General features: G+C 41.1%; 1 protein-coding gene across 5 annotated transcripts in view; it reads left to right on the plus strand.

Annotated features, from left to right (window-relative positions):
* Positions 1 to 24,472, plus strand: part of LOC134754770 (ras GTPase-activating protein raskol) — a 238,952-nt gene that overhangs the window by 174,255 nt on the left and 40,225 nt on the right. The window contains exon 1 of one of the 5 annotated variants that reach the window (XM_063691125.1): positions 12,687 to 13,002. The exons of the other annotated variants lie outside the window; for them this stretch is intronic. Coding sequence (XP_063547195.1) covers positions 12,801 to 13,002 — 202 coding nt within the window. The 5' untranslated portion in view covers positions 12,687 to 12,800. Of the gene's footprint in view, positions 1 to 12,686; positions 13,003 to 24,472 lie in introns of those variants that run through there. 5 annotated transcript variants of the gene reach the window in all.

The following is a 24,472-nucleotide window of genomic DNA, read 5'->3' on the forward strand; positions in this document are numbered from 1 at the left end:
TCCTTCGCTTCGTTTAGGATTCAATTGTACGCCCTCGCCGTTAATATGTCATTTTGCTCCCTTGTGACACAATCTACTAATACAACACATATCTACTTATTTAAAGTGTACTTAGATTAATTCCGCCGAACGAGTACCTCGCTCTACTTGTCCCAGTGGCCATATCCGTCGCAAATCGACCGTTTCCTTCGGCGTCTTCGCCTGGGCCCGGCTATTATAAACATGATTTATACCTGCCACGTCATTAGTTACGATGTCAGCGTTTGTCGCAGGCGGATGCGTTTTATTTGCTCGAACAACCTATTTACAGCCTTTCATATGAACTGAACAAAAGCGCGCTTCAAACCGGCGCTCCGACTATCCGGCTGTTTGGAGATCATTACTCCTATTAGAGTACTTTTCGAGTGAAAGTTAATCATAACGTTTATTTAGGGCAACATGCTTTTATTATGTGTGGCTTACCTTCATAACCTGCCGTCGACGTAATATGTATAGCCACTATAGGCCGGCTATAAAAGCTTTCCCTGGCATACATCGACTCAGTAGATGTTTACGTACGCGTACGCCTAAACATTGATGCGATTTGCAGCAGAATGCCGCACGCGTGTTGGCTGCAGCTGCCAGATATTGTAATGGCTGTTTCATGAACATAATGTTAACGAATAACTTTCCGTTGAAAATAATTTGAATGTCAAATCTCAGGCAATTTAACCCGGCGCGGACACATCAAACATACCCAGGATTTTTTAAACTGTTATTTTACGAGAATAAGTTCCTTGTTTATTTTTACCATGTTAAATGTTGTACGTTTTAACGACGTTTGCTAACTACACATTGCGACTATATTCCGAAGAAAGTAAAAGAACCTACCTGCGAAAGCGCTAAATTGAGATTTTACTTTAGTGAATGTTATACCTACAACGTGTCAAAGTTGTACCTACTGACCATTCGAATACTTCCAACAAAAAATAAAATTTAATTAGATCCCAAAGTAATTCAAATTTAGAAATTTGCATAAATCGAATTATGATGCCTTTTTTAGGGTTCCGTACCTCAAAAGGAAAAATGGAACCCTTATAGGATCACTCGTGCGTCTGTCTGTCTGTCCGTCTGTCACAGCCTATTTTCTCTGAAATTACTGGACTAATTAAGTTGAAATTTGGTATACATATGTAAGTTTGTGACCCAAAGACGAACATGTAACGTAAACAAATGAATTTTAAACAGGGGGGGGCACTTTTGGGGGGTAAATGTGAAAATTAAAAAATAAAGTTTTTCAAACTATATCGTGTTACATATCAAATGAAAGAGCCCATTGTAAGAATCTCAAATATATATTTTTTATCATTTTAGGATAAACAATTTAGAAGTTATTCAAGAAAATAGGCAAAAAATGACCATTCCCCCCCCCTTTATCTCCGAAACTACTGGGTCAAAAATTTTGAAAAATACGCAAAATAGATCTTTACCAGAAAACACATTACAAGAAAACCTATTAGAAAAGTGCAGTCAAGCGTGAGTCGGGCTTAATTACTTAGTTTTTGATCCGCCCCTACGGGTTTTTTAAAGACATTTCACTCACGTTTCACATAAAAAATACTTTGTTTAAATTGTGTAATGTACGGAACCCTTGGAACGCGAGTCCGACTCGCACTTGGCCGGTTGTTCAAAGAAGTTCGCTTCGCACATTAAATGTTAACTTTCGACTCTCGTTAATAACTTAAGTTATGTAATATTATTATTTTTCACCACACTAGCTGGTAACGGCTCTCTTGATTAATTATAAAACTGGCCAAGTGCGTGTCGGACTCGCGCACGAAGGGTTCCGTACCATTACGGCAAAAAATCACATTTGTTGTATGGGAGCCCCGCTAAAATATTAATTTTATTCTGTTTTTAGTATTTGCTGTTATAACGGCAACAGAAATACATCATCTGTGAAAATTTAAATGTCTAGCTATCACGGTTCATGAGCTACGGCCTGGTGACAGACGGACAGACAGACAGACAGACAGACAGACAGCGGAGTCTTAGTAATAGGGTCCCGTTTTTACCCTTTGGGTACGGAACCCTAAAAACTGATGAGAAATTTGTATTTTATCCACATGTGGGGCAAAGTAATTAGGCGCAAATTTTGAGTTGTTTCCTTAGTTAGCTGGTAGAATTGACTTTTAAACGATAATTTAGAATGATAAATATTTAATGACGTTCATTTGGATTTGTTTTTGTTTGATATCTTACAGTTAATATTTTCTTCGGGTTAGTGTGGTGAAAAATGTTGTGTTTCACTTGGGGGCAAAATTTGTTTAATCCTCGTGCTTTGAAACCCTCGCATCGCTCAAGATTCCACTTTTCGAACCACTCGCTACGCTCGTGGTTCAATTTTGAATCTTTCGCTTGCTTACTGACGTTGGCTCAGCGACCCAAAATGAGACTTGGCCTCCGACCTCCGACACAAGACAGCTATCAGCCACTTTTCTTTGGTCCTGTGCGACCCCAAGTTCGCGCAGATCCCCCTTCACCATGTCGCACCAGCGATACCTGGGATATTTAATACTCGTATTTAATTTATTTTAATCGGTAGCGGAGTTTAAACCTGATGTATTGTAGTAATTCGGTTCTCAGTTCATGGTGTAGGCAGTGGACGGTAATTAAATAAGTCGATGTCCACGTGGCACATTATAAGGGTACTAATGACTCAGCACGCGAACGCTGCCGGACTCTGGTCAGTCTTAATCTCAAGGAAATATCGGTCTCGTGCCGTAAAAGTGTTGGCTGCAAGCCAATCATGACCCACTTCGTTTCCATAACCGTGCATCAAACATGCCATCTTCTCATTTAGCACACGCCGTTGTTCCCATTCATCTCGTAATCCAACCGTTGCAATTATCACTCTTATCAGGATGTTTCGTCGTTCATATCGACTAAGCTCCAGTATTTGATTGCACGTCGCTCATATGCCTTATCTTCAAGTGGATGAGTCGCCGTTCATTTGTTATTGTATACTTAGAGATTGGCATTATACTCGTAAGTACCGTATGGGAAGCGCGGGGGTTTGTAATTGCAATGAGTTGAATGGAAACGTGTTGTAACTATAAAATATTTGCCATGGCTATTGGGCGTTCCGGATGGGCTGGCACCTTGAGACGGCCTTCACCGCAAAGTAGGCGCAGATTGTTTGCCCCGACGGGAGCCTAGCAACACCTCGTCGCCGTCGTAAGCCACCACGTGCTTACGACCATCTAATATTCTGCAAATACGAAGTGTGAATGTTAACGTAGCCCTTACTTCCTCCGCGCGGGTTCACTGACGGTCACCGGCCACATGCTATTTTTGCTATTGCGAATATGCGACGGTAAATTTAGTTCACCTCCCCATTGTCGTGTTTCCGAATCTTATTTTCTTGCATGAAAGTAAGATAGCCAGCTGAACCGCAAGACCTTCAACAAAACGGGAAGTGCTGTTGGGCTAAAGTAATAAGGCTTTCATTTTACTTGTACTAATACCAATAGGAACGGTGGTTTGTGTCGTGTTACTTACGTCTTGTAGTTTAGACTTTCAACATTTCATAACAGCACCTCTTCCTCGAGGTCTTTGTTAGCATGTATTGTAATAAAGGTTTATTTCGCGATTTTCTCCTCGGAACGACTAAATAGATTCACATCCCGTTCCCACGCGGAACTTTCCACCGAGACAATGGCTCGTTGAAGATTTCACTCTTTTTGTCAATGTGTAAGCTGCTTATTGCATCGTGGTGTTAATTAAAACCATGTGTGATGGGCCCGCAATCGTAACTGTCTCTTCCTACTTCGAGTTTCGCGTGATTCGACTCTTGCGCAACTTGCAAAAACTGAGAGTAATCGAGAGCAATTTAAGCGTCAACGTATCATTGTTTTGAATCTCATCTTTACGTATAGTCACCTAATACGGAAACGGTACGACGCATAATTCAATTTTCAGTATGGAAGACATTTCTTGTCGTTTTATTGGATAAATATTTATTTATTAAATCTACGATTTGCTGTGGTAATTCAAATAAAGTGGTCAGGGCTAGGCTACGAACCGTTTGTGCAACTATCGTTGCGCTATCTTTTAATTACTTGGCATTACGGTAGTTTTTCTACAATTAAGACACTGTTATGGTGTAAGAGGTATGGTTATTTTGAGTACCTGCGTCACGCAAAGACATAAAACCAGACAAAACGCGTTTGACTTAATGAAATGAATGTGTCTTTTTATATTGCAGTAGAAACTCTCGTTTTTTACCTCTAGTAATCTTGCTATGTATATCCTTATTCAGCACTCAAATGAGAGCAGCTCAAACTTATGAGGTTAGCTTTATTTGTAAGAAGGTTTTAAATGGTAGGTACAACACTTCATCATTAGGTAGGTACTAGCTTCGGTGTTTGAGCTCGACAGCGATGGGCCTTTGTCAGTCTGCCATTCATTAGTCGTATGTCACATTTGAAGACCTCATTCTTTAGAGGTTCGTTGAACTCGCTTTTGGTCGAGTCCCACGTTCCCGCTCAGTTCCTCTATAACGTGTTTGTCTGGTCCTCGACGCTTCATCTTAAAGGATGTGGCAATTGCTTCTTCTCGCAAAAACTATTCAGACAATTTGTAAAACAGGGTTCAGCAAACATGATCTTTTTTTCATTCGCGATCGTAGACGTTGCTTAAAATCAAGATTTCAGTTGTTCAAAATAGTGTTCGAAGGCTACTGTTAATAATTGATCTTATTAGCTTGAGTACGTTATCTTACCTATATATATTTATAGTAAGTATGCATATAGTTCATTGGCTCAGTGGAGCGCTGATGTCGTATGATTACAGGTACTTCGTGATAACGGACGATAAAAAACTAATATTGTAATACGTGAAACAAATGCAGTCTTATCTGAGAAGGTGTGTAGAGCACACATGATAGATAGCAGTCGGTTAGGTCACGATACTTGGAACTGCATTCTATAAGAATACAACGCTTCCATATTGATTGTATCTGACTTTTTTTATATAAACAGGTGATGCAAGTTCTTAAAAATATGCTTCTGATCTAAGTGATTAATAGTACCAGTCAGTGTTGGCCGTAATTGTTAATTTTAATTAACCATTGATCAATTTTATTAACCATTAGTTCCGCCATTAACCAATTGCATTAAAGTTAATTCGGATTAAATTTTTGAGACGTTAATGGCCATTGAAGTTAATTCGGATTAACTTTAATTCGGATTAACTTCAATGGGCATGAAAGTCAAATAATTAATCCGAATTACTCTCAATTTGGATTAACGTCTAATAAAATTACATTCGTGATATTTTAAAATGAGAGAGCAAAATGACCCTGACTGAACCCTGGCAGTAGTAGCAGTACCTACCTACTACCTAGTAGAATTCTGGTTTGGTGCAACACAGACATACGCGGTTTTGGTCATTTAAATCGTCTTGATGAGCACTTCGGAGAGCCGTACCCATGATAGAGCTGATGCTGAACCCTGGCAGTACCTAATGGATCTAAGGTTTGGTGCAACATAGGCACAGGCTGTTTTAGTCATCCGACTCGTCTTGATGAGCACTTCGGAGAGCCATACCCATGATAGAGCTGATGCTGAACCCTGGCAGTACCTAATGGATCTAAGGTTTGGTGCAACATAGGCACAGGCTGTTTTAGTCATCCGACTCGTCTTGATGAGCACTTCGGAGAGCCATACCCATGATAGAGCTGATGCTGAACCCTGGCAGTACCTAATGGATCTAAGGTTTGGTGCAACATAGGCACACGCTGTTTTAGTCATCCGACTCGTCTTGATGAGCACTTATGAGAGCAGTACCCATAATGGAGCTGATGCTGAACCCTGGCAGTACCTAGCGGAACTAAGGTTTGGTGCAACGTAGGCACACGCTGTTTTAGTCATCCGACTCGTCTTGATGAGCACTTAGGAGAGCAGTACCCATGATAGAGCTGATGCTGAACCCTGGCAGTACCTAGTGGATCTAAGGTTTGGTGCATCATAGGGACACGCTGTTTTAGTCACCCGACTCGTCTTGATAAGCACTTAGGAGAGCGGTACCCATGATAGAGCTGATGCTGAACCCTGGCAGTACCTAGTGGATCTAAGGTTTGGTGCAATATAGGCACACGCTGTTTTAGTCACCCGACTCGTCTTGATGAGCACTTAGGAGAGCGGTACCCATGATAGAGCTGATGCTGAACCCTGGCAGTACCTAGTGGATCTAAGGTTTGGTGCAACATAGGCACACGCTGTTTTAGTCACCCGACTCGTCTTGATGAGCACTTAGGAGAGCAGTACCCATGATAGAGCTGATGCTGAACCCTGGCAGTACCTAGTGGATCTAAGGTTTGGTGCAACATAGGCACACGCTGTTTTAGTCACCTGACTCGTCTTGATGAGCACTTAGGAGAGCAGTACCCATGATAGAGCTGATGCTGAACCCTGGCAGTACCTAGTGGATCTAAGGTTTGGTGCAACATAGGCACACGCTGTTTTAGTCACCCGACTCGTCTTGATGAGCACTTAGGAGAGCAGTACCCATAATGGAGCTGATGCTGAACCCTGGCAGTACCTCGCGGAACTAAGGTTTGGTGCAAAATAGGCACACGCTGTTTTAGTCATCCGATTCGTCTTGATGAGCACTTAGGAGAGCAGTACCCATGATAGAGCTGATGCTGAACCCTGGAACTACCTAGTGGATCTAAGGTTTGGTGCAACATAGGCACACGCTGTTTTAGTCACCTGACTCGTCTTGATGAGCACTTAGGAGAGCAGTACCCATAATGGAGCTGATGCTGAACCCTGGCAGTACCTAGCGGAACTAAGGTTTGGTGCAACATAGGCACACGCTGTTTTAGTCATCCGACTCGTCTTGATGAGCACTTAGGAGTGCAGTACCCATGATAGAGCTGATGCTGAACCCTGGCAGTACCTAATGGATCTAAGGTTTGGTGCAACATAGGCACACGCTGTTTTAGTCATCCGACTCGTCTTGATGAGCGCTTAGGAGAGCAGTACCCATGATAGAGCTGATGCTGAACCCTGGCAGTACCTAGTGGATCTAAGGTTTGGTGCAATATAGGCACACGCTGTTTTAGTCACCCGACTCGTCTTGATGAGCACTTAGGAGAGCAGTACTCATAATGTAGCTGATGCTGAACCCTGGCAGTACCTAGCGGAACTAAGGTTTGGTGCAACATAGGCACACGCTGTTTTAGTCATCCGACTCGTCTTGATGAGCACTTGGAAGAGCAGTACCCAAGATAGAGCTGATGCTGGACCCTGGCAGTACCTAATGGATCTAAGGTTTGGTGCAACATAGGCACAGGCTGTTTTAGTCATCCGACTCGTCTTGATGAGCACTTCGGAGAGCCATACCCATGATAGAGCTGATGCTGAACCCTGGCAGTACCTAATGGATCTAAGGTTTGGTGCAACATAGGCACACGCTGTTTTAGTCATCCGACTCGTCTTGATGAGCACTTAGGAGAGCAGTACCCATGATAGAGCTGATGCTGAACCCTGGCAGTACCTAATGGATCTAAGGTTTGGTGCGACATAGGCACACGCTGTTTTAGTCATCCGACTCGTCTTGATGAGCACTTATGAGAGCAGTACCCATAATGGAGCTGATGCTGAACCCTGGCAGTACCTAGCGGAACTAAGGTTTGGTGCAACGTAGGCACACGCTGTTTTAGTCATCCGACTCGTCTTGATGAGCACTTAGGAGAGCAGTACCCATGATAGAGCTGATGCTGAACCCTGGCAGTACCTAGTGGATCTAAGGTTTGGTGCATCATAGGGACACGCTGTTTTAGTCACCCGACTCGTCTTGATAAGCACTTAGGAGAGCGGTACCCATGATAGAGCTGATGCTGAACCCTGGCAGTACCTAGTGGATCTAGGGTTTGGTGCAACATAGGCACACGCTGTTTTAGTCACCCGACTCGTCTTGATGAGCACTTAGGAGAGCAGTACCCATAATGGAGCTGATGCTGAACCCTGGCAGTACATAGTGGATCTAAGGTTTGGTGCAACATAGGCACGCGCTGTTTAGGTCATCCGACTCGTCTTGATGAGCACTTAGAAGAGCAGTACCCATGATAGAGCTGATGCTGAACCCTGGCAGTACCTAGTGGGTCTAAGGTTTGGTGCAACATAGGCACACGCTGTTTTAGTCATCCGACTCGTCTTGATGAGCACTTAGGAGAGCAGTACCCATGATAGAGCTGATGCTGAACCCTGGCAGTACCTAATGGATCTAAGGTTTGGTGCAACATAGGCACACGCTGTTTTAGTCATCCGACTCGTCTTGATGAGCACTTAGGAGAGCAGTACCCATGATAGAGCTGATGCTGAACCCTGGCAGTACCTAATGGATCTAAGGTTTGGTGCGACATAGGCACACGCTGTTTTAGTCATCCGACTCGTCTTGATGAGCACTTATGAGAGCAGTACCCATAATGGAGCTGATGCTGAACCCTGGCAGTACCTAGCGGAACTAAGGTTTGGTGCAACGTAGGCACACGCTGTTTTAGTCATCCGACTCGTCTTGATGAGCACTTAGGAGAGCAGTACCCATGATAGAGCTGATGCTGAACCCTGGCAGTACCTAGTGGATCTAAGGTTTGGTGCATCATAGGGACACGCTGTTTTAGTCACCCGACTCGTCTTGATAAGCACTTAGGAGAGCGGTACCCATGATAGAGCTGATGCTGAACCCTGGCAGTACCTAGTGGATCTAAGGTTTGGTGCATCATAGGGACACGCTGTTTTAGTCATCCGACTCGTCTTGATGAGCACTTAGGAGAGCAGTACCCATGATAGAGCTGATGCTGAACCCTGGCAGTACCTAGTGGATCTAAGGTTTGGTGCAACATAGGCACGCGCTGTTTTGGTCATCCGACTCGTCTTGATGAGCACTTAGGAGAGCAGTACCCATGATAGAGCTGATGCTGAACCCTGGCAATACCTAGTGGATCTAAGGTAGGTGGTAAGGCTCTATCATGGGTACCGCTCTCCTAAGTGCTCATCAAGACGAGTCGGGTGACTAAAACAGCGTGTGCCTATGTTGCACCAAACCTTAGATCCACTAGGTACTGCCAGGGTTCAGCATCAGCTCTATCATGGGTACTGCTCTTCTAAGTGCTCATCAAGACGAGTCGGATGACCTAAACAGCGCGTGCCTATATTGCACCAAACCTTAGATCCACTATGTACTGCCAGGGTTCAGCATCAGCTCCATTATGGGTACTGCTCTCCTAAGTGCTCATCAAGACGAGTCGGGTGACTAAAACAGCGTGTGCCTATGTTGCACCAAACCCTAGATCCACTAGGTACTGCCAGGGTTCAGCATCAGCTCTATCATGGGTACCGCTCTCCTAAGTGCTTATCAAGACGAGTCGGGTGACTAAAACAGCGTGTCCCTATGATGCACCAAACCTTAGATCCACTAGGTACTGCCAGGGTTCAGCATCAGCTCTATCATGGGTACTGCTCTCCTAAGTGCTCATCAAGACGAGTCGGATGACTAAAACAGCGTGTGCCTACGTTGCACCAAACCTTAGTTCCGCTAGGTACTGCCAGGGTTCAGCATCAGCTCCATTATGGGTACTGCTCTCATAAGTGCTCATCAAGACGAGTCGGATGACTAAAACAGCGTGTGCCTATGTCGCACCAAACCTTAGATCCATTAGGTACTGCCAGGGTTCAGCATCAGCTCTATCATGGGTACTGCTCTCCTAAGTGCTCATCAAGACGAGTCGGATGACTAAAACAGCGTGTGCCTATGTTGCACCAAACCTTAGATCCACTAGGTACTGCCAGGGTTCAGCATCAGCTCTATCATGGGTACTGCTCTCCTAAGTGCTCATCAAGACGAGTCGGATGACTAAAACAGCGTGTGCCTATGTTGCACCAAACCTTAGATCCACTAGGTAGTGCCAGGGTTCAGCATCAGCTCTATCATGGGTACTGCTCTCCTAAGTGCTCATCAAGACGAGTCGGATGACTAAAACAGCGTGTGCCTATGTTGCACCAAACCCTAGATCCACTAGGTACTGCCAGGGTTCAGCATCAGCTCTATCATGGTTACTGCTCTTCTAAGTGCTCCTCAAGACGAGTCGGATGACCAAAACAGCGCGTGCCTATGTTGCACCAAACCTTACTTCCACTATGTACTGCCAGGGTTCAGCATCAGCTCTATCATGGGTACCGCTCTACTAAGTGCTCATCAAGACGAGTCAGATGACCAAAACAGCGCGTGCCTATGTTGCACCAAACCTTAGATCCACTAGGTACTGCCAGGGTTCAGCATCAGCTCTATCGTGGGTACCGCTCTCCTAAGTGCTCATCAAGACGAGTCAGATGACCAAAACAGCGCGTGCCTATGTTGCACCAAACCTTAGATCCACTAGGTACTGCCAGGGTGCAGCATCAGCTCTATCATGGGTACTGCTCTCCTAAGTGCTCATCAAGACGAGTCGGACGACCTAAACAGCGCGTGCCTATGTTGCACCAAACCTTAGATCCACTAGGTACTGCCAGGGTTCAGCATCAGCTCTATCATGGGTACCGCTCTACTAAGTGCTCATCAAGACGAGTCGGGTGACTAAAACAGCGTGTGCCTATGTTGCACCAAACCTTAGATCCACTAGGTACTGCCAGGGTTCAGCATCAGCTCTATCATGGGTACTGCTCTCCTAAGTGCTCATCAAGACGAGTCGGATGACTAAAACAGCGTGTGCCTATGTTGCACCAAACCTTAGACCCACTAGGTACTGCCAGGGTTCAGCATCAGCTCTATCATGGGTACTGCTCTTCTAAGTGCTCATCAAGACGAGTCGGATGACCTAAACAGCGCGTGCCTATGTTGCACCAAACCTTAGATCCACTAGGTACTGCCAGGGTGCAGCATCAGCTCTATCATGGGTACCGCTCTCCTAAGTGCTCATCAAGACGAGTCAGATGACCGAAACAGCGCGTGCCTATGTTGCACCAAACCTTAGATCCACTAGGTACTGCCAGGGTTCAGCATCAGCTCTATCATGGGTACCGCTCTCCTAAGTGCTCATCAAGACGAGTCGGGTGACTAAAACAGCGTGTGCCTATGTTGCACCAAACCTTAGATCCACTAGGTACTGCCAGGGTTCAGCATCAGCTCTATCATGGGTACTGCTCTCCTAAGTGCTCATCAAGACGAGTCGGATGACTAAAACAGCGTGTGCCTATGTTGCACCAAACCTTAGATCCACTAGGTAGTGCCAGGGTTCAGCATCAGCTCTATCATGGGTACTGCTCTCCTAAGTGCTCATCAAGACGAGTCGGGTGACTAAAACAGCGTGTGCCTATGTTGCACCAAACCTTAGATCCACTAGGTACTGCCAGGGTTCAGCATCAGCTCTATCATGGGTACCGCTCTCCTAAGTGCTCATCAAGACGAGTCGGGTGACTAAAACAGCGTGTGCCTATGTTGCACCAAACCTTAGATCCACTAGGTACTGCCAGGGTTCAGCATCAGCTCTATCATGGGTACTGCTCTCCTAAGTGCTCATCAAGACGAGTCGGGTGACTAAAACAGCGTGTGCCTATGTTGCACCAAACCTTAGATCCACTAGGTACTGCCAGGGTTCAGCATCAGCTCCATTATGGGTACTGCTCTCCTAAGTGCTCATCAAGACGAGTCGGGTGACTAAAACAGCGTGTGCCTATGTTGCACCAAACCTTAGATCCACTAGGTACTGCTAGGGTTCAGCATCAGCTCTATCATGGGTACCGCTCTCCTAAGTGCTCATCAAGACGAGTCGGGTGACTAAAACAGCGTGTGCCTATGTTGCACCAAACCTTAGATCCACTAGGTAGTGCCAGGGTTCAGCATCAGCTCTATCATGGGTACTGCTCTCCTAAGTGCTCATCAAGACGAGTCGGATGACTAAAACAGCGTGTGCCTATGTTGCACCAAACCTTAGTTCCGCTAGGTACTGCCAGGGTTCAGCATCACCTCCATTATGGGTACTGCTCTCCTAAGTGCTCATCAAGACGAGTCGGGTGACTAAAACAGCGTGTGCCTATGTTGCACCAAACCTTAGATCCATTAGGTACTGCCAGGGTTCAGCATCAGCTCTATCATGGGTATGGCTCTCCGAAGTGCTCATCAAGACGAGTCGGATGACTAAAACAGCGTGTGCCTATGTTGCACCAAACCTTAGATCCATTAGGTACTGCCAGGGTTCAGCATCAGCTCTATCGTGGGTACGGCTCTCCGAAGTGCTCATCAAGACGATTTAAATGACCAAAACCGCGTATGTCTGTGTTGCACCAAACCAGAATTCTACTAGGTAGTAGGTAGGTACTGCTACTACTGCCAGGGTTCAGTCAGGGTCATTTTGCTGTCTCATTTTAAAATATCACGAATGTAATTTTATTAGACGTTGATGCAATTGAGAGTAATTCTAATAAATTTTTAGAAACTTTAATGGCCATTGAAGTTAATCCGAATTAAAGTTAATCCGAATTAACTTCAATGGCCATTAACGTCTCAAAAATTTAATCCGAATTAACTTTAATCCGAATTAACTTTAATCCGAATTAAATGGCTAATGGTTAATGGCCATTAACCTTTTTAATTGTTAATTTTTAATGGTTAATGGCATTAGCGTTCGGCCAACACTGGTACCAGTGCCATATAACAAGTAGTTTGTGTTCGTGATGCTATAGTGAACTTTAATAGTAAAGTGCAAGTTTAGTGCCAGAGTTTTGGATTACGTGAGGAGCGTCAGGACATGTGCCACGATGAGTACGGAGCGGCGTCTCTCCCGGAGCTTCCACTCGTGCCTGAAGGGCTCTTCCACCGAGGAGGCGGCCGACGAGGAGGAGAACTGCTACCACTCGCTGGGGGGCCGGCACTCTCTTAGTCGCCAGCCGCAGGTCTACGTCGAGGATCTCTCCAATATGTCCCTTGCGGACTTTGAAACTACACAAGAGGAAAATAATGGTAAGTGTTTTATAATATAATAACTAAACTATAAAGCAATACCAACTGGTAGATGGTTAAACATCGACATCGTCCTTTAAATAAACTACACGTTTAAGGATATCAATAATGTAATAATGGGAATTATTAGTTTTAATTGTCTCTTTTGCAGCCAATGCGAGAGTTTAGATCTTATTTTTACCCTATGCAACGCCAGAGAAAACATAAGTTTATGATTTATGATTGAAGCAGTTTTCGATTGTTTTAAATATGTACTATATACATGATAATACAAATAAACAAGATTTGATTTATTATGTCATTGGATTATTTGAGAAGCGGTGGTGGCCGAGTGGATCTGCGTCCTAGTTTCAATCCGGAAGTCGTGGGTTCAAATCCTGGCTCGTACTAATGATTTTTATGGAACCTATGTTGGAAACCTGCATACAAATGCGAATAATTTAAACGTGTACATATGTGTATGTCTAATCCCCAACTCGCATTATGTGGGTAATTGCCAGCATATTACACTAGCGTAGTCCCCACGCCTATTACCACCTATAGCTCAAGTCCTCTCGCGCATGAGAGGGGGACTGTGCCCAGCAGTGGGACACCATTATATAGACTGAATTATTTTATTATTTTTATTGTTTATGAATTATTTACATTGTAATACGCATAACTAATACTGAATCGCGAATATTAAAGTTGAATAAGTATATCAAGTATATCAAACTATGGAGTTTACCATAGTAATCTCGGGACCGGTCTGCGCTTTTGTAGTCTCGATTCGCATTCATTAGTCGCTACACAATCCCGGGCGGGAATGACGTTATTATATGCGTTATGCCGCCTCGCCTGTTCCCGTAGATCGCATAGCGGTAGTGGGAGATGCGATAAAACTGTAACAGCATTCCAACCGCCGAGTCTCCACTGTACCGTAGCGTAACTATACAATAGCAAACTGACAACGTAAAAATGTCCTAACGATTTATTCATATTTGCCTCCTTTGATGGACTGCAATTGGAATTAAAATTTTCATGATTATAATATGCATGTTTCGGACCGCCAACGAGAAGGCGACTATAGCGATCGCTACTATTTCCTCGAGGAAGCTATTGGTGGATGGAGATCCCGTGTTAATAAAATAAATTCATGCATTTTCTCTTAAGGACAAAACAGACTCGCAACAAAGAAAAAACTCGAGCATCGATTACTATTAGGTAGTTAGGTACTCGCCTTGACGTGACCTGAGTGGTCATCGATTTAAGCCTTCAGACTCATTGAGAATTGAGAATCACCCTAGCTGTGTGCGGTTATCGCCGGCGTTATTGTATAACCGGTTTACATAACAAAAGACGATATTGTCACCGAAGGAATCGTTACAATCGACAAATTGTAATTGTATTTTATAATGTCCGTCGTTGATAGATTGACTTCAATTTAAACCTCTGGAGTAAAATAGGCAAACACACAATTCTAATATTGGTTATTTACAAGTATCAACTTTGAGACAAGCCCGGCTAAAAGGTAATTTTAAGGGGCTCACTGACTATCAGTCCGCCGGACGATATCGGCCTGTCAGTTGTTCGAAACTGTCTAATTTTTGTTCTAACTGACAGGCCGATATCGTCCGGTGGACTGATAGTCAGTGGGCTCCTTTACACACTATTATTTAGCTTCACTGCGTATATACCTAACCTTTGTATTTATAGTGCTTCAAATCTTGTAACTACAATTTGAACCACTTCAGTTGAAATTTGGAGTACTATGCAATAATATGCTAACATGGAGGTGTTCTGATGATGCAGCCGGTAGGTAGCCAAAGGAACTCCTAGATGGAAAAACACAAACACATCAAGTGTAGGCTCATTATGAAGGTCTCAAGAAGTACTCTATGGACATGCAAACGAGAAGAAGTACAGTCAGCTAAAAGTGTGTCACAAAAAAAATTTGACAGTTACTTGTTTTATTGAGTGTCGTAGGTACTTAAGAATATTTAACATTTCCGGCTTTGCCACCCGCTTCGAGCAGGTAGGTAAAAAGTAATTGGAGATTTTTGTTATTCCGTGCCTATTTCCTGTAATTTGAGGTCCCTAAAAGTCAACCGTTTGCGTTAGATCACGTCCAATGTTAGCGATTCCAGTCGCGTGCGTTTGGCGCACCTGTGTCGCATCGCGGCGCGGGCGCAGCACCGTGCGCATCCGGTTCCTGCCTCCCGTCCCTTACGTGCTACCTCAAAAACTACAATACACCAATGAGCAAACCAACCCCAATCCCAATACTAATAAGAACCGAAATAGAGTAATCAGCCGAAGCTATACGATCTTTTGTTTTAAATACACTGCTTGTGCAACCCTACCGCGAACAAATAATAATGCTTCTGTTCCATTTTACAGCTTTAAATAGTTTTGGTTTTATTCGTATTCATGTGAGCTTTTTTTAACTCATCTCAAACAACTACCTACTTGTTCCGACGAACGATCAGATTATCATCAGTTAGTGTTGATCTCATTTTTTAATTAATTTGGCTTTTCCTAAACAATCAATCAATCACTTTATTTGCAATAAAACATACTTAAATGCATGCAAATACAATTTTAATAAAAAAACTCGACTCGACTTTTTCGACTTAAAATACGCGAGTGACCCGTTTTTAATATGTTTAATATGCATGCAAATACAATTAATTATATGGTACACAATAAAATCAACAAAAAATATAATAAAACAATCACAACAATAATAATGCATTACAGATTAGAATGTCAGAGTCAGAATTACACTAATGGAGTAATAATCCTTTCACTGGGATTATCGATGGTAACAATGTCAGTTCACAGAAATAGGTATATCTGCTTCTGATTTGTCATATTTCCCAGCCAATTTTAATTAACAAACTGAAGTCCCTGTAAATGCATTGGTTATATCTACGATAATTTATTACTCCGTATCGAGTATCGAACGTCGATATTGTCAATCCGGTATAGTGGGATTATCCTTAGTATGCAATGTCGTTAGCGGCAGAGGCTGGTTTTTGTTTGCACCATCAATTAAGAGAGGAAGCCGAACGGGTTGTAAATTGTAAATCCCTACCTACGTCTACGAGTATATTATACATATGTACCTATTACACCACATCCTCTAGTTCTTTCATTGCGTCTTGAATGAATTTTGGAGTGGGTCAGAAAGAAGGCACTAGACACGTTAATTTTTGAATAAATGTCGTTGCTAGTTATGAGTTTGTCGACGAACAATACGGAACGTCTCCAAAATTTAAAGCGAATCCTATGGGTAGTACTATTAGTTATTCTGTGTCCTATCATCCTATGTCAGTTATGTACTAGGTGCGGACCAAATATTTCTGGCTGGAATGTATTGGCCGTTTTAAAAAAAGAAAAAAAAAGTCATTCTGATTGTCATTCATTCTGCTCTTTTGTAGATTTTGGGTTTCTATTGTTTGTGGTTTTTATTTCACGGCGGTTAAAACAACAGGAAGTCTGAAATTTTTCGAAATGTTTAAATTAGAACATCGTTCCGTGATCATGTTCTTTACAAAAGAAGGAGTAAACCCGTTCGACATTAAAAAAAGGCTGGATGCTGTGTACAAGGACTCCTCTCCATCATTTTTCACTGTTAAATAATAGAGTTAGCAGTTTCGTTTAGGGCGGGAGTCTGTTACTGACGAACCTCGCTCCGGCCGAACGGTTGCGGCACTCACTGACGACTGCGTCAAGTTAGTGGAAGAGGAAGTTCTGAAGCGTGCTCTCAGGAAGTTTTAGATGCCTATAATAAAAACGGAAAGAGTTTTCTGGAGTCAGTTGTTACTGCGGACGAAACAATGGTTTTGTACTATGATTCCCTCTATAAAAGAGAATTAAAGGAGTGGCGTCGTCATGGTGAACAGCCGCCTTGGCAGGCCAAGGTAACGCAATCCACTAAAAATATCATGGCTACCATGTTCTGGGATTGTCACGGAATACTGTTGATAGACATAAAATAAAGTAATACCACGGTGACTGGCAGCTACTACGCTACCCTTAAAGAACAGTTACGAGAGGTGATCAAGCACAATCTTCGGACAAAACTTAGCAGAGGTGTGCGCCTTCTCTACTACCATGCGCCCATTCACACTGCTTCAATTACCAAGGATGCTGTTGCAAAGTGGGGCTTCGAGAAAATTCGCCACCCACCGTATAGTCCCGACCTGGCCTCTAGTGGCTACCATTTGTTTTCGAAACTTAAGGCTCTTATGAATTTGTATAGGTATAATGCCTGCCAGCCATTACATTACGACTATATATTACAGTAAAAATTACATAAACGTTGTTACTTTTTAGCAAAACCGACGCCCACCCCACTAGCTATGTATAACCCACCAAGATCTAGCACGTTGTTATTATGTTTATGTTTGGACATTTAAATAGTACATATGTATTTGTGTTTATCTATTTTCAAATACACATATCGTGAAAGCATTAGTTCTACCACCTAGCTTTACTACATAGATTTATGAATGACTACTGTTCCACTTTTGTATAATTATCTTTCCTACTTGGTACAAAGTAAAATTTTAAGTTTTTATTCTATGTATGCACACCCAGCTGCAAAAGTGCACTTTATGAATTCATAAAGTGAGCATTCGAATAAAATGCAGAATACGAAGTACCAATGTAAAAGTTTCGTCTGAATTTAGCCCTTTGCTAATGCCCACGCTAACGTTACAATTTCCGATTTACCTGCAGCCTACAGATTGCAGATTGGGAAGTCAATTAAGTTTGATGAAACCGCATGATCCCACTGTGCAAACAGCAATGTTTTATGTAGATAGTTGGTTCGTTGCAGCGTGAAGCGTGTAGGTCGCAACCAACGCCCCAACGCGTGCCCGCATAAAATGCATGAGATCACTCCTGCACTCATATAAGTATATATACCTATCTCGTACATAAGGCATACATAAGTACAATACTTACATATCGGACGGAGTTATATGTATCTTTGATATCGGATATTAATCAGTGTTTCGCGCAGTTAACTACATTTTGTAATCTAACTACTGATTACGACTAAAAATAGTTAACTACAAGTAGTCATAACTACATGTAGTCATAACTACATGTAACCTAACTACAATAATCAGGTTACATAAAGTAGTCGTTAATCTGATTACTGTAATCGAGTAGTTGTAACTACTGACTACTTTAGTTCTAAGAATATTTTGTTTGGTGGCTAAATATGTAAAAGTGCTAATATTCCAGACTAAATTACATTACTGTATGAAATAGTTATTTTCGATACAAGTACGGAAAAGAGGAAATTCGAAATGAGTGGCGATAAATTAAAACCGCAGGGAGTGTTTTAAATCGACACGAGTTGCGAATTACCTATTCGTACGTGTATCGAACAACGTTTTACAATACATATTATTATGGCCCTTTAATCTTTTGACATATGCACAAAAAGTGCACTTTACGCACTAGTGCGAGAAAATAGCACTATAATTATATGTACTGTAAAAATACTTTGATCTTTCTTGTCCTTGACATAGAACCACTTTCTTTATGTAAAAAATATGGGCTATTTCGGATCCCAAAACGGCGGCCATGCACCATGTCTTAAAAGTCGTCACGGATGTGGTTTTATAGGTTTTAGTGAGTGCATATTTTAAAAATGATGACCATTATGAAATCCAAGATGGCGTCTACGCATTTTGTCATAAAAGTCGTCATGGATGTCGTTTTATAGGTTTTAGGGCGTGCAGATTTCAAAAATGATGACCATTTCGGAATCCAATATGGCGGCTACGCATTTTGTCATAAAAGTTTGTCGTTTTATAGGTTTTACGGAGTACCGGTTTCGAAAATGGTGACCAGTTTGGAATCCATGATGGCGGCTACGCATTTTGTCATAAACATACCCCGCAATCGAACTAGCAAATCTGTAGCAGTTGTACATCAGGGTTGTCACTGTTGCCAAATGAAGATCAATGTCATGTTGGTAGAAAGTAAGTTGCAAATATTATACTTTCTACCAACATGACATTGATCTTCATTTGGCAACAGTGACAACCCTGATGTACAACTGCTACAGATTTGCTAGTTCGATTGCGGGGTATGGTCATAAAAGTCGTCATGGATGTCGTTTTATAGGTTTCAGGGAGCCGGTTTCGAAAATGATGACCATTTTGGAATCCAAGATGGCGGCCATGCACTGTCACAAAAGTCGTCATGGATGAATGTATCTGCACTCCCAAAACCCATATAACGACATTCATGATGACTTTTGTGAATTTGATTCCAAAATGGTTAGGTATCATTTTTGAGATCTGCACTCCCTAAAACCTATAAAACGACATTCATGACGATTTTTATGACAAAATGCTTAGACGCCATCTTGGCTTCCAAAATCGTCATCATTTTTGAAATCTGCACTCCCATAAACCTATAAAACGATATCCATGACGACTTTTGTGACATAATGCGTAGCCGCCATCTTTGATTCCAAAATGGTCATCATTTTCGAAACCGGTACTCCGTAAAACCTATAAAACGACATACATGACGACTTTTATGACAAAATGCGTAGCCACCATCTTGGATTCCAAAATCGTCATCATTTTCAAAATCGGCACTCCCTAAAAGCCATATAACGACATCCATGACGACTTTTATGACCAAGCGCACGGCCGCCATCTTGGTTTCCAAAATCCTCATTTCGAAATCTGCATTCCCTTAAACCTATCAGGAATCAATTACGAAATGCCCCTCTGATAGATAAGTAGTTAGAAAAAGTCATCACGTAACCGCAATTGCAACTACAATTTGTAGTTAGTAATCAAAATTTTTAACTACTTTTACGGTTACTTTTTGTAGTTAGTAATCACGATTACTAACTACAAAATGTAGTTGTAGTTAGTAATCAGTAGTTAGGTTACATTTTGCCCAACACTGATATTAATCGCATCTCGCATTTTCATATCACTATGAGATGAGTAAGAAATAGTTTTTTAGGGTTCCGTACCCAAAGGGTAAAAACGGGACCCTATTACTAAGACTCCGCTGTCCGTCTGTCCGTCTGTCACCAGGCTGTATCTTATGAACCGTGGTAGCTAGACAGTTGAAATTTTCACAGATGATGCATTTCTGTTGCCGCTATAACAACAAATACTAAAAACAGAATAATATAAATATTTAAATGGGGCTCCCATACAACAAACGTGATTTTTTTGCGGTTTTTTTCCGTAATGGTACGGAACCCTTCGTGCGCGAGTCCGACTCGCACTTGGTCGGTTTTTTTTATATACGTGCAATGGTTTCCTGAAAATCTGAAAATTTATGTTTTTGCAAACTGGCGATAGTGCCTAACGAAACATTTTACTGTAAGAGAATTATGTGAAATAGGCAGGTAAACTGGCAATATCAGAAATTTAAATATTAAGCGAGGTTTAGACTAGCAAGAACTTGCATGCAATTTACTTTACGTTGCCGACTACTAAGGTAAACTGCATTCAAAAGTTTGATCAGATACTGCAATGTAATGAAAATTGCATGCAAGTCTTGCTAGTCTAAACCTCGCTTTAGTTTTACGTAGGTACTCGATAACGTACTTGTAGGCACCTTGTTCCATCATCGCGTTGTAATGATATCATTACCGTGTTATTGTTAACAATGTACTGAATTGTCATTAGTGAGAACATTTACCTTCAAAAGACATTTCATTTCTACGTTTTTTTTGTAACTTAATTATAAAACTACACGGAATAGTGCAATATACTGAGTTGGGCTGGTGTCTGCGTTCTAAAGTTGTTATCGCATGTGAAAAGTGTGTCGCAACTCGCAAGCCGGAAATGTCAGTGTGCATGTAAATTGGTACATTGGCAAGTTGCGTTGCCGCCATCCGCCATATTGAAGATGCACTGAAAATTACCAAAACAATAATATATTAAAAATAAACATTGTCTGGTTTGCTATTGATAATTTGGTAGTGATCCGATCGACACGAAGCAGGCATTTTTATATATTGACACGTTTGAGAACGGAAATCTGTCATTGATCCACATACTTTATTACTATTATTACAATTTAATTTACAATATTTAATATTCTATTGTTGTTATTGTTCCAGGTAAGTCACATTGGTTTAGTGGTCGCGACAAGCACTACTATACGGCTCGTAAGTAACTAGTATCGCCATCTGTTATGCGCCTTTGTAGTAGTGTAGTCTTGCCACTTGGCGGTAGATGGCGCGACATGTTATATCATTACAATTCAATTTTGTAGAACAATATTTTTTGAAAACTTTCTAAAAGTGATGTAAAATACAATTTACATGAATTAAGCTATGTAAGTATTAATACGAACAAACATAAATAGAATATTTTCTATTTAGATTTTTATCTCATTTTGATTTGGTCATACCAAAGATAATACATATATGTAACTCCGTATAAGATAAGTAAGAAAAAACGCACCTCGAAAAATCAAGAAAAAAATATGTAGTGCGTGGAGTCCCTCCGCGCGAAAGAAGTGGAACTAGCATCAATTACCCTACTTTCGGGAAATTACCCTATTCAACTTACTGGTCACACTCTTGTTTCGAAGTTTGATAATTTATAAAAAAATAAGCGTAAACCTCCTTCATAGTTATAATAAATAAATATTATAGGGACATTCTTACACAAATTGGCTAAGTCCCACGGTAAGCTCAAGAAGGCTTGTGTTGTGGTGTGTTGTGGGTACTCAGACAACGATATATATAATACTTATACAAATACTTAAATACATAGAAAACATCCATGAATCAGGAACAAATATCTATGTTCATCACACAAATAAATGCCCTTACCGGGATACGAACCCAGGCCTATCGGCTTCACAGGCAGGGTCAGACCGGTCGTTATGTTCGCCTGGTACATGTATGTATATTCAAACAAGAGAGAGAGAGAGAGAGAGAGATAAGCGACACCGTGCTGGTCGAGCGAAAGTTAACTTTAGTGAGTTAATAATAGAGTATAAAATTAACCCCTCCATGCGTTAAACGTTTAACGCAACCTTGTTGGAAGTCACTTGGAAGTCGCGTTAGAAGTTTCACTACAAAAAAAAAATACTCTTCCCTTAATCGTACGACTTACTTAACTGTGTACATGTAATTATTCTGTATACTCATTAAGGAGGTGCAAATACAGATACTTTATTAATTACTTATAGGTAGTAAACGAGTTGTCTTATATCTTTGACCCTTTTAATTTCTTGCATTGTAAATATAACAATAAACTTAAACGGAAACGGAAACAGGGGATTTGGGGGAGGTTTTTTATGTATAGTTGTATTTTAGTTTTAGTCCCTTAGGTTTTAAGGTTTAGTTTTAAAGTATTAAATGTGTTTTGTTATTAATAAATAAAAATGACGAAGATAAAACTTATTTACGCCCGAAGTGACGATGTACGGATAATTCCACTAGAATGTAATTTTTACCTAATGCGGCCCCTGGTAATACTTACTAAGAAGAAAGGTTTGGACAACAATCCGCTTCCAAGCATTTTTATGGCGCAGAAATTTTGGTCACACAGGTATTATAATTAATTATCTTAAGCAAAATTATAGTAATAATAGCTTAGTATTTAGATAAAAAGCATCAGTTTGTTCTAAATGCCTAATTAATTAATTCAATAATTTTCAGATAGGTAGTAAAAGAGGTTAAGTGGGAACAACTCTGTATAAGATAAGTAGTCTAAAGAAAAGCGTGGCTGGGAAAAATCAAGAAAATGTATGCTTCAATAGATGGCGCCACACCTTTGGCCTATACTCGGGTAGATGGCGACACCGTTTGATATTTAACAATTTTAACACTTATCAGTGAAAGAACATGGGTCAAAGTCATATGGCGTTCTAAAAAAAAATATCCTTCTATATACAGGATGGCTAAAAAATAAGTGCATTCCCGTTGCCAGGGAGGTTTTGGGATTATACTGAGCAACTTTTACTATGGGATCAACCACGAAATCGTGAAAAAATTTTACCCTCCCATAGAAAATGGACCAGCCAACAAAATGTATGAAACAGCCAAATTTTTTTCGGCACCGCCTTTGATAGACACGAAATTTTGAAATTTCTTCCCCGACTTAGAAAAGCCTTCGAAATGAAATGCGAAGATGTAAAGTTATGATTTTTTTGCCTAGTTTCATCAAAGTAATATGTTGTTGCGTAGGTATTTAATTTTTATTTTATTTTATTATAAACGTACTAACCTTAGTTATAAGTAAAACATAAAATATGTAACTAACAATATGTGGATCTTGGTTATCTAAATAAATAACGTTTTAAAACCTACATAATATATATTAATCAATTCTTTTTTTACTTTTTAATTAGGTGGTTTTTATAACATAAAAAAAATTCTAGATGATTATTTAGAAACCACCTGTAATTCGTCAACGGCCGGTTTCTTGCCCGGCCGGATTAAATCAGTAATCCTACTGTAGGTAGTAGGTATTTCTGTGATAAAGTTTAGGTCCATTGATAATGTTTAATAAAAAGACTATATTGATTCACCACAAGATAAGATAAGATAAGATAAGATAATTATTTATTTGCTTAAACATGGTAATTTTAAGTTCACATAATCATTATAAGCAGTATCACATGTTTAGCCAATGGCAGCATGCAAATATTGATCTTAAAATTAAGCTATATACATTATTTACATTAACAATAAACTATTTACATGACATTGATTTTCCATTGTAGCTATTATTTAAATTGAATATACATTCATTATTTTTAGGTATTATAATTGTCTTACAAAACTACACATATTTCATATAATTTTCAAGCACATAACAGTTCGGGTTACGAAGCAGAACACGTGGTGTTCCGCGCCGAAATTGAACACAATCGTGATGCCTCCTTACCTTGTTCTGGCCCAAGAACAATACCGGCAAGAACCAGTAAAGTAGGTTCATGACCGGCGCGATCGCCTCGCGCATAATGCCAAGCCTGCGTCGTGATTTAAACACAACGTAAGTACTTACCTACCACTACCACTCGCCCTCCGGCAAGCAAAAACTGACCGAGAAGGGAGCTATTCCGACAACCACCACTCCAATCGGAACCATGCTGCCTTTTACCTTTGCTATTAAGATAATGCGCGGCTGAGACCAATATAAAATTGGCGATATCTGAAACAAAAAAACGCATAGCGGAGGTATAAACGTATGAAAAGAACGCATACAAATTTAGTCAATTAATAGCTGCTCTTACTTACAGAAAAATCGGAGTTTTGTGTTAATGTGGGAAGCAATGGGCCTATTTAATTTCTTATATTATGTATGTAATTATGCAATTAGTGTGAGGTTTTATTTTGTTTAAATAGCACTAACTTTTAGTTACGATACATTTTCGTGTAGGTAAGAAATGAAATAAAAGGTGGTCTAAGGTATAACCCTTAGTTAAACTTTTTCATACCTCTACTATCATACCCATAGTTTATTAC

This window comes from Cydia strobilella, chromosome Z (genome assembly GCF_947568885.1).
Source record: "Cydia strobilella chromosome Z, ilCydStro3.1, whole genome shotgun sequence".
NCBI lineage: Eukaryota > Metazoa > Arthropoda > Insecta > Lepidoptera > Tortricidae > Cydia > Cydia strobilella.